The following is a 15,333-nucleotide window of genomic DNA, read 5'->3' as shown; positions in this document are numbered from 1 at the left end:
ATAGCGGCTTCCTGTGCACCTTCAGGTCCTGGCTGCTCACTGTACTGCCGGCACTAAATGTTTAATTGTTTACGCCTGTTAGCCCTGCAGCATCAACACAGCTATGACAGAGAGAGCTGGATTCCGTCCTGCCCTGCGCGTCATTAACAAAAAACAGCTGAGAAGTTCCTATTGTGCAGCTTCATGAAGAGAGATGATGCAAGAGGCAGAAAGAGGATGGCTGGGCTCTCTGGTCCCTGGAGAATGAGAAGCAATGACACACAGAAAATTCCTGTCTGGACTTATAAAGGGAGCAAAGCCGATCTAGTAGCGGAATAAATACACAATCCCACTGTATCATCCTTGCAGTAACTTTCCTGTCTGTAACTGCCTGGAGGAGGGGAATAATCAAACGAACTAAGTGCAAAATACACACCCCACTATCAGCTGAACTATGGCGGAGGAGTTTGTGTAAATACCCAGTCACAGACACGTGATTATGTATCATGCAGGGACGTTCAGGCCCAACTGTGGTCCCATTCAAAAACAAAATAGTCCAGAATGAGGGACATAGTTCTCATGTATAAGGCCCAGCCAACCAGCAGAGCTATGTCATGGGAACCCTTTCCACCAAGGGTGGCCCCTGTAGACAGGATCTTATCAATGGTCCAGAATGGTGCTTAATTCAGGAACAGTGTTAAGGCCCCCTGTAGCAGGGTGGACGGCCCCTTGGTTGTTCACAGCCAGAGACCATGTAAGGACAGCTGTTTGGGGCTGGGAGAAAAGATTATTAAACCCAGATGGGAAGGGGTCAGGTGAGTCCTATAAAGAGCTGGAAGTGCTCCCTTAAAGGCTGCAGGAAGGAGGTTGTTTCCTATGGCAGGTCCTGGAGGTGGGGAGAGATACAAGGGGAAAGGCCTCGAGGTTCCTGCAGCCTGCTTGGGTCAGTGGAATAGCTTGTGGTGTTGCTTTGTGTTTGAAGAACAAAGAAAGGGCCCGAACAGACTCTGGGTGTGGCATGCATCCTTCCTGGGCTGGGGAGACAGTCCAACCGCCAGCACCCCCTGCCCCATGGAACCAGTCCAGGAGCCAGCCATGTCAAAATGAGATTCCCCGACAGTGTTCTGCTTGTTGTAGCTGGGGCAGTTCCACCAGCAGCAACGTCATCCCAGTCCTGCACATGCGATAGCTTCCACTCATGCTGCCTCCAGTGGCGCTCCTCCTGGGGGGATTATGGCTGCAAACCGTGCAAGGCCTCAGCAATGTTGAGAGCGCTCATGATTTTATCATGAAGCGCACAATCTTGGGTGGTTTTTTTTAAAACCCCAGCTCCTGGAGTCATGGGATTAGGGAAGAATCTCAGCTTTCTTTAAAAAACAAAAGTTTCTAGGCCTCCTTATGCAGGAGAAAAGCTTGGAAAAGTGACCTGTATAGGCCCAAGAAAACAGAAGAAAAATTTCCCCCACAACTAGGGTGACCAGATAGCAAGTGTAAACAATCAGGACAGGGGATAGGGGGGAAAAAGGTGCTTTTTTCTATAGAAGAAAAAGCCCCCAAAATCAGGACTGTCCCTATAAAATCGGGATGGCTGGTCACCCTACCCCCAGCATTTATTAAGAAATCACATTTTTTTTTAAAGCTAGTCCCATAACTCAGGGGTGGGGAGGCCTGACTCATTATTTCAAATCTTTGGCATTGACAACGTTGTCTTCATGTTTGCTTCAAAAGCTGGCTATAAACACCGCCCGAAACCCAGAGAGGCACAAAGGGAAAGCAAGTGAATGGCTGAGGTGTCTTGCTGTTTGGCCAGCTGTGTGCTCAACAGGACTGTGGCCATAGGAACCAAGAGAGAAAACACCAAAGGACCACTCCACCATGGCTGCAAAGGTATACGGAAATGCTGCACAGTTCCTACTTGATGCTCAACAGTTCAGTTCTTGAAAACAGAACAAGCAGGGGAGTAGCTACCTCCTGACGGGTGATTTCATAAAGGAGGGGGTGGGGAGAGAGATTCTGAAAAAAGACCTTGAGTCACTGGGAGTCAGAATTTGGTTGTTATGAAACACGAAGCAAAAGAAACACTCCAGGAAGTTCCAAGTTTCTGTTTCCATTTCTCACACTGAGCAGCTAGAAAACGGGCAGCCTCCGAAGCGGTGTTGATGTAGTTTTCCCTGTCACCCCTCCCAGATGGAGGGATTTTGTTTGCGGAGACCCAGGGATGAGGGACGCAGCATTTCCTCAGCTCTTACGCAGGCTGTTTCTGTGTTTGATACGAGATCACAACGTTGCAAGACAGTAAAGAGAACCCAGCAGCTCCTAAGTGCTGAATACTGAATAGCGAAGGAGAACAGACTTGCCAGGGCAAGGTTCCACCTGCCAGAGCTGGAGGAGGAGGATGGGAGGGCGAGGGGGACTTTGCAGTCCTCCTCCCCCATCAATACCATCCTGCTGATGGCAGCATATGCTGCAAGCTGCTAGGAAACTGAACATACATCTTAGCCGGCAGCCCATGGGCCCTGGGGCCTGTTATTTGTAGACTAGTGTAGTAGCTGGGGGTTGCTCCTGGTTTGTAATCAAGGCCAGCAAGACTTCAGCAGGAGAAACGAAACCTGGCGCGTTTCCCAGCTGTCAAAGAAATGTAATCAAGGGTTTGAGTGAGTCAACGTCACACTGTCAGCCTCATCGGTCTCTTATGCAAATAGAGTGGCGCTCGTTATTTACAGGCTGTTGTTCACGACTAGGTCACTCCTGGGAGCCAGCCACCTCTGTATGGGCCAGAGGAATTCCACCCTACTGCATGCATTGGAAGGGGGGGGGGAGAACAGCACCCCCTGATTAAATGTCATTGAAATCACTGAGACTTAAGTCCATAGTTACCGGTGCTTTGCTGAGGCAGGTCTTTGGCCTGGCCTATTTTGGTTAGGGGTGTGATTCTTTTACCCCCCTAGTTAAAGCAGTACAGCCCCTAGCATGGGATAGTTTTATCCATGCCTTTTATTCCCAAACAGTCTGTTTTATCTTAGGTACTTACGTAGCCCCCCCTCACTGGGATATCTGAGCACCTCATGCTCCGCAGGAGACTGAACCTCACATCACCCCGTATTGTAAGGGAGGGCTAGGGTCCCCTTTGTACAGATGGGAATTGAGGGCCAAAGACACTAAGGTACCTGCCCAAGAGTCTATGACAGAACCAGTATTTGAATCAAGGTCTCCCAAGTGCTAGGCCAGCACCCTAACCTCTGAGCCATCCTTACTCTCGGAAGAGACTGCTCTACCAGCAGAGTCGCGAGAGTAAGCTATACCACTATAAGCTCTTTCATACCGATATAACTGCATCCTCACTAGGGGGTGGTGCTGATTTAACTAACTAGAGAGGTGTCATTAAAGCGGTGCAACTTTGGCTTGGAGACAAGCCCTTGGAGTGGATACTTAAGCATGTGCCGCCATCCTCCCTGTAACTTACTGTACAGTAAGCAGCGTGGCTACGTCCTGCGTATGGAGCGGAGAGTATACCCCCTTAGATGACAGAGGAACCTATCCGCAAGACCAAAGACACCCTGTTCTGCAAATGCTGTGATAGTGCAGGGGAACTGGAAAGGGACTCAAACACCCAAGGTTGTTAGGAAAGTGTATGAGACCTGCGCAGCCACAAAGTCTGCTCACCTGCCTGTACCATGGTGTTTGTGACAAGGACCCTGTTTTACTCCTGTCAGACACTTATTCTGCTCAGCCCAAGCAGAATTTTGCAAGGCTAGACTAGAACCGGAGAGTGGAACTGCCCAGTTCTGTTGCACTGTTTGTGCTGAATGAAATGCCAAAAGGAGAGGTTCACCAATAAAATATAGATCTACTGTTACAGTCCTTCACATTGCACTAACCTCAGCTATTGATAATCACAGAAAAGAAAAAGAAAAAATTACACTACGTTTTTTGTACCTTGACATCACCCCTGTGAATTACCACCATGGGATTCACACGAGGTAGGCTCTGCCTGCTCACTGAGCATTCGGAGTTTGTCTTGCAGCTGGTGGACATTGGCACAGATGCATTGTCAGCAGAGAATCTGGTCCCCTGAGCCTGGGGGATGCTGGACCAAAACTCCAAGTCTGAAGAAGCAAAACAAATTACATTATGCTGGGGAAAAAATAAACCCAACAAAACCTAGTTGCTGCAGGGTGTAACGATACCATCGGGTATCACTCCACCTAGGAGTGCCACAGATAGACAATCAGCTGCCGGAGTTAGGTGTTAGAGTATCTCTGGCAGGGTTATTCTGGTCCTTCTGCCACACCCTCTTGTGTCTTCCTGCCAGCTATGCGGAACACACTCTTTGCCAGACAGATGGAAGTAGGTATCACCTTTCAGTCACTACAATCAGAATGTGTCAGGCACTCAGGTCAATTTGGAACTAAAAGCAACAGGCTTTTCTTTAATTTTAAAAATCTGTATTTTCATAGGTAGGCAGGGCCTTGCTTGTAGGACACTCAATGTAGCAACAAACTAATGGTGCAGGTAGTGACTATCAGCATATTTACTGCTATCATTATTATTGAGAGAGGAAGGATGGTCCACTGGTTAGGGCCTGAGACTTGGGAGATCATGGTTCAGTTCCCAGCTCCACCACAAACTAGCTTGTGTGACCTTGGGCGAGTCACTTAGGATCACATTTTCAAAGGTATTTAGGCACCTATCAATGCAGATGGGAGTTAGGCCCCTAGGTGCTTTTGAAACTACAGCCAAGCACCTATCCACATCTTTACACACCTAAATCCCTTTGAAAAACTGGTCCTTTGTCTCTCTCTGCCTCTGTTCCCCATCTATCCAGCAGGGATAATAGCACTGCCCTATCTCACAGGGTACTGTGAGGATAAAGCCATTGAAGATTGTGAAGTGCTCAGATGCTATAGTGTGCGTGTGTGTGTGTGTGTGTGTGTGTGTGTGTGTCAGATAAATATCTCAGATAGATTGATTACACGGATGTCCACTCAAAAACCTAGTAAATCTACCTCTGTCATTTGGTATGACGGGATAAAATGCTGTCACAGGGTCATTGTCAGTTTCCATGGAAATAAGGACCACATTTTCAAAGTGCAGGGCTGGGATTTTCAAAAGATCTTAAAGCAGACAGGAACTCAAATCCCATTCAATTTCCACGGCAGCTGCTTAATTCCTGCAGTCTCCTTTGGAAATCCAGCCTAGAGGTGCCCCACAAAGGGCAGCATGCACATTTACAACACATGCTTGGGTAAACGCATGTGCAAGCTGCCAGGTGGGCATCTCACTTGTCACGAGAGCACTCATTTATCTGCATGAGCGCTCATTTACCCAATCTGCATATGCAATCACCCTAGCACAGTGGTTGTACATTTGCATGCATGCATGTATCTCTGGCTCTCTCTACTGGAGAATTTTAACCCTAGATGTCTCAGTATACATGTCACAGCAGAGTTATCGAAAGACAATGCTCTGTTCTGTTCTTATCCAAGTGCCAGGTAAGGAGAAAAGCACTCTCTTTCTTATTAAATTTAGGAAGAAAAGATTTTAAGACTCCCAAAATAGTAACATAGTGTGTGTTTGGGTTTCATAATTACAAATGAATGCTGATTTTAAAGATTTAGGTTAAAGTCATTGGCTTTTTCACTTACCTGCCAGGACCCGAGTTTTGTGCTCTTAGTTTTTCCTCTGCACACTTGATATCATGGACCTTGAAACAGAACAGGGACTTGTGCTCTCACTATATCAATGGTACCTGCTAGTAATAACTATTTGCAGCATTTGCGCCAATCGTGATATTAAAATATTTTATATATTATATATTAATATTATACACATGGCTATTTTGAAATCTCATATCTATCTGGAGAGTGAGGTTTCTTTTCCTTTTGGTTTCTGAGCTTTAGGATGCTCTTGGGTCCCTTATTTATTTATGTATTTTTAAAGAAAACATTTCTGTTCTGCTGACTTCACCACCGAATAACTCCACGGTGATTGAGGTCAAACCTTGTTATACCAGGGCTTATTCTTGTCTCTGTGTGCAGAAAAACAAGCAAACAAAAAAAACTTAGAACCACATTAGAGAACTGGGTTTCTCCACTGATAGGCCTCATTTACCCAGGCAGATTATCACCCATAAATTCACACCACAGGTGCAGCATCACCATGGCAACAGCAAATGCCGTAGTGTAGACAGGGCTCAGGCAAGAAGAGAACACGCTGGTAAAAGCCCCGTCTACATGACCAGCCTCCACTGCTGGTGCCACCGATGGACCTGCATCCGTGAATTGGCGGGGAGAGGGGAGTGTTTCGTGTTTGTCAGTGCAGACAAAAAGGCTGCCGTCAAGAATAAATCATATGAGACCATCGCTTGGCCACAGCCCTGTTTTCACAGCTATGTTTACACATGGCTGGTTTTGTAGCATAACCTGGGCCACATTCAGCACCTTCTAGCCGGTCTCTCACGTATTAGGCAAAGGCAGCCCGAGTGGGTACTTAGCTTACTAAGGCTGATTTTACAGTTGTAGAAGATGATTGGTGGCATTTACCGAGGCCACGACAGCAATGGATATTAATCTGACAGTTCTAGTTTTACCAAAAAATATAAATAAATCACAGCTCAGACAGCAGATGGACGACATCTTTTCCAAACTGCTCTGTGTTGCAGATTTGCTCTCAGCTAGAATACTGTAAACCAAACACATTAGAACTGCACCTCCAGTGCTCATATTCCTTATGAACAATGTACTCAACCCCAATCCAAATGAATAAAGAGATACTCTAAACGTCCTTTGACAAAAATATCCTACCAGATTAATGAAACTCAGACACAGAAAGGGCACTAATTTTGGTGAGAAAGTATATCTGGAATAGCAAGATTCTGTGCAACATGGCACAATTAACAGTCACTGTTTAGGCGATCCAGGATTTGGGTATGTGGTGAATTAAAAACTGTTAAAATTGTAAGCTATCACTTGAAATTTCAAGAGTTTTCCTGGTCCCGCTTGCAGGGTAGGGGGCTCTGTAGGGAAGCTTGCAATCTGGATCTATCAGAGAGAGTCAGTCTGCAAAAAGCCAGCCTACCTAGAGCAAAGTGGGTGAGTCATGCCTTGCTGTAGGGAGCAGTCTGCTTTGTCTCTCTCTGTTTTTGGTTCTTGTGTGTTAAGATTTTGGATTTTAAGAAATAAAGTAGTGATACATTGCAACCTTCAAGACAGAGTATTCTATATTTTTATCTATTTCTTTGTTTGTATGCTGCAAATGTAACAGAATGGGAGAGAGGCTGGTCAGAGCTGAGGAGCACTGGCAAAGTTATGTAGGGAAGACTGCAGAGCATGTGTGTATAAAGACTTGTCTGTGCAAGACAGACAGACCTACTAAGCAGTATCATTCAACCCAGGGTGCAGTTATACCAAATCCTGCCTGCCTGGAGTACTCTGCAATGCATGAGCTTGAAGTCAGGTGCCTTCTCCCACTCAAGAACAGTCACTGGGCTAGATTCACCCCTGGATTATGCTGGATTCTGGCAGCATAATCCAGATAACAGGGAGTTGCAAGCAGCAGAAAGTTTGGCTTGAAGCGGAGTACAGAAGGATAATGCACCAGAAACCTTCACTTTCCAGAAGCCTGAAGTAGGCTAGTACCACCTAGAACTGGTCACAGGTGGGAAATACAACAATTCACGGGAGACCCAGCGAGGCCTTCACCGGCAGCATCTCACCCTTCAGGCTGCTTGCCCTTCCCTGGCAGCAAATCTCCCTGGGTCACTGTGTTCACTCCTGGGGCGGAGAAGCAATTTGCACCCTAGCTGCTAGTGCAGGTGAATCAACCCCCGCTACTACCACTGTACTTAGGATGCATCATTGCTTTTACAAGGCATGTTCTGTTATACTCTTGGAATGGCTGTCATCAGCCAGAAAGTCTTCCTGTCACGTCCATTTGATGCAAGACACATTAGAACACCCTCATATACCTCTCTGTACTCACCCTTGACACCTCCAGCTCCGCTGAGCCTGTCCTACTTGCAGTGGAATCACAGGACACAGCCTAGGACCTATGGGCCTGGCCAATGCTCACTGAAGTCAATAAGGGAATGTCTACACTGCCATTACTACACTGCCGGCTGCTTGGCCTAAGAGGCTATTTAACTGTGGTGTAGACATTCGGGCTCAGGCTGGAGCCTGGGCTCTACGACCCTGCAAGGTGGGAGGGTCCCAGAGCTAGAACATCTACACTGCAATTAAACCCCTTTGAGCCTGAGTCAGCTGGCATGGGCCAGCTGCAGATGTCTAACTGCAGTGTACACATCCACTGATGTGAATGGAACGACTCTCAGGGTGAGCGGGACTGGGCCCTGTGAGAATGGAGGGAGTTTCAGGAGCGTGGGTGGGAGGAACAATGAAAACAGACTGTGCTGGCCCCACACAATTGTCAGCACGCCTGCTCTGAGTCACTTGCACAGGGCTGGGTGGTTTGAACCAGCCCTTCTTCCTCCTCAGCGTCAGTTATAGAATAGCAACGGGCCTGTGGGTGAAAGGGGAGTGTGAACAGCCTGACTTTGCTCTGTGCTGGTAACAGATACACACCCCAGTCCAGCGGGTGGAAAATAACAACCCCAACAAGGGGATGCACACACGTCTGGTTAATAGCACCATTTTGCTAGGAACCAATCCCATCTCATTAACTTTAATCTTAAATGGGACTTGGATACTGGTTGCTAATAAGCAACATGGTTTTGGAAGAAAGGCTCCATGATAGGCAGGTTTGCAGGGCTGCAACTAGAGAAGGAGGCACCGAGATCTGCTTTCCCGGGCTGTTGCCTCGCTAACCTGCCTGGAGCCAGCACTCAGCGGGTCCCAGTGCTTCCTTCCCTCAGTGCAGCCTCACAAACCTGCTTTCTGCTCATTAGCAACTACCAGAGAATAGCATTTTTTTTTTTTTTTTTTTTGCTGGAAACTGAGGTTTGTTAATAAGCCGAATCTACTGCAGTGAAGAAAAGGGAAGAGCACCGATTCCCTCAAGACACCAGGACTTAGGTGTATTTGTCCCTATACACTGAAAAAAAAAAGAGCATGCCATGAAATATTAGAAAGCTGGTGACTTAAGGGCCTAGCATCCATCAAGCCAAGACAACCCTTTTACCTACCAGGCACATACTGTTTAAAGACCATTGGATTTTAGCCAGTAGCTCCTAAATCACACTTTGGTGTGTAAATCCAGACAAGATCCTGCCTATTGTCACCCAGATAGACACATACAGAATAAATGAATGTTAATGGCAGTCATACATATGCATTCTGGGGGAGAACAGACCTCTCCCAACCTGTCTATCTTTTATTCCTGTTTGTCTTTTGGCTGCTGTGCTCTGGCAAGCGTCACAATATGCTTCTCTCTAGCCACACCTACTGGCCTCAAACGGAAGTGCTTCAATAAATTTTAATCTCCATATTGCTTTATAGCTCCATATATGCTTTACAGCGTTTACAACTGTATTGCCAAAATATAGATGAGGAAAACAGCAGTCTCCTGACAATCATTAACAAAAATTCCTCTCACACAACAGTTCACAGGCTTGGGTATCTCATATCCTTGGGAAAACATTACAAAATCCTCAACACAGCAAAACAAATGAAGAATCCGGATTGGATTTCCTGGAGTTGCCAGTGTCTGGCCACTAAACAGTTCAGAGCTTCCAACAAGGCGAGAGCGGGGATCAGATACTGAAGCAAATTTGGTTTAATTGGTTTTAATGCTCGACAGCCTGTATTTCTTTATGCTCTAGATGCATACTGTTGAACCACAGAGGTTGCAGACACACAAAATAATTCCTGCGCAACATCCTAGCTTCATGCTGCAACATTTGCATAGTGATTCAGCATCTGTGTGTGACATCACAATTTAACAGCCTAATACAGTAGCACACAAGAATACACCCTGAGATATTTAAAAGTCAGCGATTTAAGCCCTAATATCCATCATGTCAAGCAACTCTTTTACTGACTGGGCACCCACAGCTTAAAGGTCACAACGTAATAATGTCAGGATGTCACACTGGGATTGTTTAATGGCTTGGTGATGCTATTTAACAATCTCTCCCTTCCCTTCCTGGTGAAAGTATGTGTGTTTTCTTCCTCTACTTGTACCCAAATGCTTAGGAGCAGGGGGAATCCAACCATGCAACTGCCTTTATTCCCCAGTCTCCAATGGGGATAGGGGACTAGCTCCCCACACATTGGAAGGCCATCCCTTCCCTCCACATAATGGGCAGTGGAAAGTGTTCCTGTTGTCTCCATGCTGCTTGCTGTTGGAGATACAGGCAGTATTGATCAGAACTCCAGGTTCATAAGCGGCAGGCTAACTACCACATGTGAGAGGCACACAAGAGACATATGTGCTTCCTATGATTATTTCAGCTGACAAGACACCTTTTGCTAAAGAGCACAAGATACATGAAAGGTCCCCAACATAGTTAATAGCTGTGCTGTCTCTTTCACGGCATGGGAGGATGGGGTTGCTAGTATTTCTTTACATCTTCTGCCAAGTAGATCTATGAACTTCAAGCTGTTGCTTCAATGGGGCCTGAACTCAGTAAAACAAGAGCTAGTGATTCCTGAACCATATCCCTGTGGCTGATTCCTGAACCACAGTCACCTGCTAGGTACTTCTGTTGCTTGTCCCTACTGTGCCGCCTCCACCCCCCAGACAGAGTAGGACCCTTTCAGTAACTAGAGGGAAGGCAGCATAGGGCTCAAGTCTTTCATCTTGCAACTTCATAACAAGCGGCACGCTCCCACTTCCTACCCCACCCACCACCAACCCTAATTTCTTCCCCATTTCCACCAAGCACCTCTCTTGTCTACAAGGGCACAACTGCTTTCTCATAGGAGCATCCTAATTCCACCCATTACTGAGACCACGCTCAGCAGCATTTCCTAGCCAAGCTGGGGAAGAGAGACAACAAAAGTGAAAGGTCTTTTGAGGGTTGTTGCTTCCCATCCAAAATAGTCGGTTAGGTTTGCATGGTTTTGTCATAAATGTTTCCTGCCTCCTGGAGTTAAGAGCATCAACCACAAATAAATCCCTTTATGTAATTAATAACAAGTCTTGGGCTAAGCTTCTTTTCATTCACAAAATGAGGTGATGTCAAGGCTAGAATTCTGGAAAGCCCTGTTCTGTTTGCTGGCAGACTCCTGCCCTCTCCACCACTCGAAAGAAGAGGAGAAAGAAGACTCTCCTCCTATAATTCAAATTCTATTTCTTCGTTTATTAAAAAGCCCTAACACCTTTAAAAATGCTAGGTAAAGACATTAACAATAACATGCCTTCACCCATTCTTAGAGTTTTATTAGCACCAACATATGGAATTCCAGGCTGGCCTAGAAAAAACAGTAGTAAAGAAAGCGTAAGGGGATGCTAATCCCAAATCTAAAGCTTTGCCACTATTAAATATTTCCAAAGGTTAAGGCAGCAAACAAAGGACGTTTCTTTCCTACCAAGCCCCCAGTCTAGGTTTCCAATGACATTCCCTTCACTTTGCTAACACACCAGTCTATGCTCATGTGAGGGAAAGCACCCTTGGCTTTCTCCTACCATCACAGCACCAGGGAAATAACTTCCTAAGATATAACCTGAAACCGTGTATTGCCAAAATTTTGGAAGGATTGGCAGTATTTCTTTGCAGGAGTGTGTGGAGGGCAAGGGGAGAAGAGGAAGAGGATTCTGTTCATTCTTGGAGCCAGTTTTGTGCTTTAGCTGTAACAATCAGACACAGACAAGGAGATGCAATAAGCCAGCAGCACTCTTTCAAAAATATTTATTAGCTTATTAAAGTGACCTGTTGTTGCTGCTGCTGCCAGATCAAGTTGATAGAAAACCCACACTGCAGGAATCCAGCCCCTTTAACACTGTCTCTAGCTGAAATGTCACTTTCACACACACACACTACTTTTACAAAAATAAGGACAGTAGCGAACCTCTCAGCGAGCTGAATAATCAAAAGAGTATTTGATATCTGAATATTCTATTTGCATATTCAAACCTTGCAGCCCACAAAATATCCTTTTGGACGCATTGGGAGGGGACAAGAACACCCAGCCACACTAGATAAGGCTCACTGGCTAGATGCTTCTGATAAGAGGTTAGCAGAGACATGGAGACGATTAGATTCCACAGTTAACACCTGCTAAGATGGAAGAAGTTCAGATGTCTCTTAGTGCTATTATTTAATTGTTTTCTCTGCATACTCAACAGTACAACTGTGCCCCTGGATATCATCTTCACAACCAGAAGGGCCACAAGAGTTTCCTTTTCTTAAAAAACCCAAAAGAACAGATTTTTGAGAAAACAGAAGGAGACCCTAAATCCTCAGAAGATACAGATTTTTCACACCTGTCCCTGGATGGAATCAAAAGCTTTAATAACTGTCCCCCCTCCCCCTCTAAATGATCAGACTTGGGAGACCAGCATCTCGCTCACAATGAGGAGACTGCACATTTGGTAATATTGAGATACTGCATTTAACTACCCAAACCCAACATTATGTGCAGAAACCAGCAACAAGGGTCACTTGGATCAGCCCTGTGACTGCCACACATCAGAGGACCTTCCCTGGTCCAAGGCTGCTTTACCTCAACTGTCATGCACATTCTTCATGCCCAGTTATGCACTCTGTACCGGCCCACCCTCCAAAACACCAGCTTCCCAAACTGCCCTCTGCTGTGAGGGGGAAGCAGCAGATTCCCTAGTATTGTTGGCCTACATGCAGTATTGAATCATGCCAGAACTCAGGAGTGCCCCTTGGCCACTTACCCCTTAGGTTCTGGTAAAATGCCTCATCATCTATTGTTTCCTTAACCTTTCGCTACTTTCTGCTCATTCCCTGTTCTCAGGCCCTGCCCACATCTGCTTCTCTTGACGCTCTGTTCCAGCTGAGATGTCTAGAGACGATTCAGAGCTAGTGAACTAGACATGAAGATAACATGTGTTCCAGGAAAACACGGGAGGAAAGTTTTATATGTAAACTGGTTAATGGGTCAGTGCGATTCATTTCCCCCCCTTTTTTGGGGGGGTCTCTCTTTTTCCCTTTCTTTGGCTCAAACCTCATTATTACTCCTTTTAGCCAATCTACCTCAGAGTCTCAATTCCCTGTGCCCTCTTTATACTGTTCCCTCTTCCCTCAGCGCAGGCAGAGAAAAGGCAGCTCAAGCCAGAGTACGTCACAAAAAAATGTCCCTCCAGGCAAGTCCCCTTTTCATTTCTGCTCTGGCTCTTCTGCCACTGTTGTCACCTCGATGGTGGTGGTGTGTTCGTCCGACGCCGTGGCATCCTCAACGGCGCTCGACGGCACCGTCACAATCGTGCTCCCGCTGGGAGCCATTTGTGTTACGTTCTGTATGGTGGTGCCTAGTCCCGGGAGGGTGAGCAGCTGAAAAGGGCTCACCACTTTCACCACAGTGCTGCCATCTTGTATGGCTGCCGTGCTGAGGACTGTCAGGTTGGAAGCATCGGGATGGATCTCAACGGTGTTGGGGAAACTAGAGCCTGAGGAAGCCAGTACAGTGTATCCTCCCAATAACGGAGAGGCTGGGGAGCTGGCTGAGGGAGCCTGAGATGTACTTTTCCCAAGCACTGAGGCTGGAAGGGCAGACACCACTTTGCTGAGAGGGAGGTTGGCAAGCTGCGAGACGGGCACTCCTGGGGCCAAGGCAATTTGTGCTGATTGGGTCAGGACTTGAGAGGTGATAGCAGCTGGCCCAGAGGTGGCCCTGGTAAGTCTGGGGCGTTTTAAAGGTGCTGGGATGGAGACTGGAGTCAGAGTCATCAGCACGTTGTTGAGATGCTGCGATTTGTGCTTCAGCTCCTTTGCTCGCTTGCGGTGCTCGTCACATTGCTGCTCCAATGCTAAACACAAGAGACCGTAACGAATGTTAGTACGGGTACTGTCCAACCTCCACCTAGCATAAGCTTCCCAGTGGCCATCTTCCTAGTTTTAACAGCATAGTAACAACTGAAGTACAATAACCAAGGCAATGTAGCGAATTCTTTAGCATCATTCCAAGCTAAACTGATCTAGCATGCATTGGCTTAGCAAAAAAAAAAAAAAATCTACTTTCCTACACAGAAAAACTCCAGGACAGTATCAGCGATGCTAACAGAAGAGACACTGAAATTCCAGTTGGGCGTACCTGCTAAATCCCGTGTGTATTGTTCTCTTGAGCGATCCATCTGGCACTTGTGGCTAGCTAGAACTTTCTTTACCAGGTCCAGCATGCCGAAATTCTGGACTATGTTGTTGAGTAAGACAGCATCTTAAAACAGAAAAATAGATACTGATCGTTGAGGAAAGAATCATTCCCTACAGAAAGAATTTACCTGTTTCTTGGTAAAACACAGATATCCCAAAGCAGCAGTTCTCAAACTGTGGGTCGGGACCCCAAAGTGGGTCGCAATCCCATTTTCATGGGGTCACCAAGGCTGACGTCAGACTTGCTGGGGCCTGGGGCCTAGGGCCAGGGCCGAAGCCCGAGCCCAACCACCTGCTGGATGGCGGGGCTCAGGTTACAGGTCCCCGACCTGGGGCTGACGCCCTTGGGCTTTGGACCTCCCACCCAGGGCGGTGGGGCTCAGGCAGGTTCAGTCTTCAGTCCCCCTCCTGGGGTTGTGTAGTAATTTTTGTTGTCAGAAGAGGCTTGCGTTCCAATGAAGTTTGAGAACCGCTGCGCTAAAGTGACATGGCCAAATCTGTTTTAGGATAATGCAAGAGGTCAGAGCTTAAGAATTCATTAGTATTTATGCTTAAAATACTGAGACAGGAAGGGTGGGGAGAAACATCAAGGGGTGATTAAGAGACAATAGTCCTTTCTTCCCAAACAGAGATTGATAAGAGAGGTCTCAGGACACAAACTAGTTGCTATCTGGACAGCAAGCACTGCTGACAGGCTGACCAAAGCGTGGTCAGAGGAGAGAATTGCTTTCACAGGATACAAGCTAGAAGCCTTTTTCTCCCCCCTTTACCAATGCTGAAAATGCCTTCTCTAGCTCAGTTTATGGGAAGCATAAATCTAGATGAGTTTAGCAAACAATTACTTTTATTTTCATTCTGTTTTCTCAGTGCTTGTATTAAATCTTGTGGTTAAGATGACTGTTGTCTGAGTAATTTCACACAGACATTCCCAAAGGAAAGAGAATCCCATAACTGAAGGGCAAAGAGTTTCTCAAAGTGACACTGCCCCTCAGTCTCAGTGAAGTGGCAGGACAAGGTGTGCTGTGAAAGGCCATGGCAGGCAGAACACAAGGAGAAAAGCTCAAAGATTAAGGAGGACACGATAGCTGACAGTAGTGTTGGTCCCAAGTCCCAGACGT

At 46.5% G+C, this 15,333-nt stretch overlaps 1 protein-coding gene across 5 annotated transcripts in view; it reads right to left on the bottom strand.

Moving 5' to 3' along the window:
• Positions 1-11,768: 11,768 nt before the first annotated feature.
• The window catches only part of GMEB2 (glucocorticoid modulatory element binding protein 2), a 40,855-nt gene continuing 37,290 nt past the window's right edge, over positions 11,769-15,333 (bottom strand). For all 5 annotated transcript variants that reach the window (XM_005291732.4, XM_065566259.1, XM_065566258.1 and 2 more), the window contains 2 exons: positions 14,157-14,279; positions 11,769-13,872 (listed from right to left, as the gene is read on the bottom strand). In XM_005291732.4, the coding sequence (XP_005291789.1) occupies positions 13,223-13,872; positions 14,157-14,279 (773 nt within the window). In that variant the 3' untranslated portion in view covers positions 11,769-13,222. The remainder of the gene's footprint in view (positions 13,873-14,156; positions 14,280-15,333) is intronic.

This window comes from Chrysemys picta, chromosome 13 (genome assembly GCF_011386835.1).
Source record: "Chrysemys picta bellii isolate R12L10 chromosome 13, ASM1138683v2, whole genome shotgun sequence".
NCBI classification, from domain to species: domain Eukaryota; kingdom Metazoa; phylum Chordata; order Testudines; family Emydidae; genus Chrysemys; species Chrysemys picta.
The sequence above is the reverse complement of the archived record's forward strand: the minus strand, read 5'-3'. Positions and strand labels throughout refer to the sequence as shown.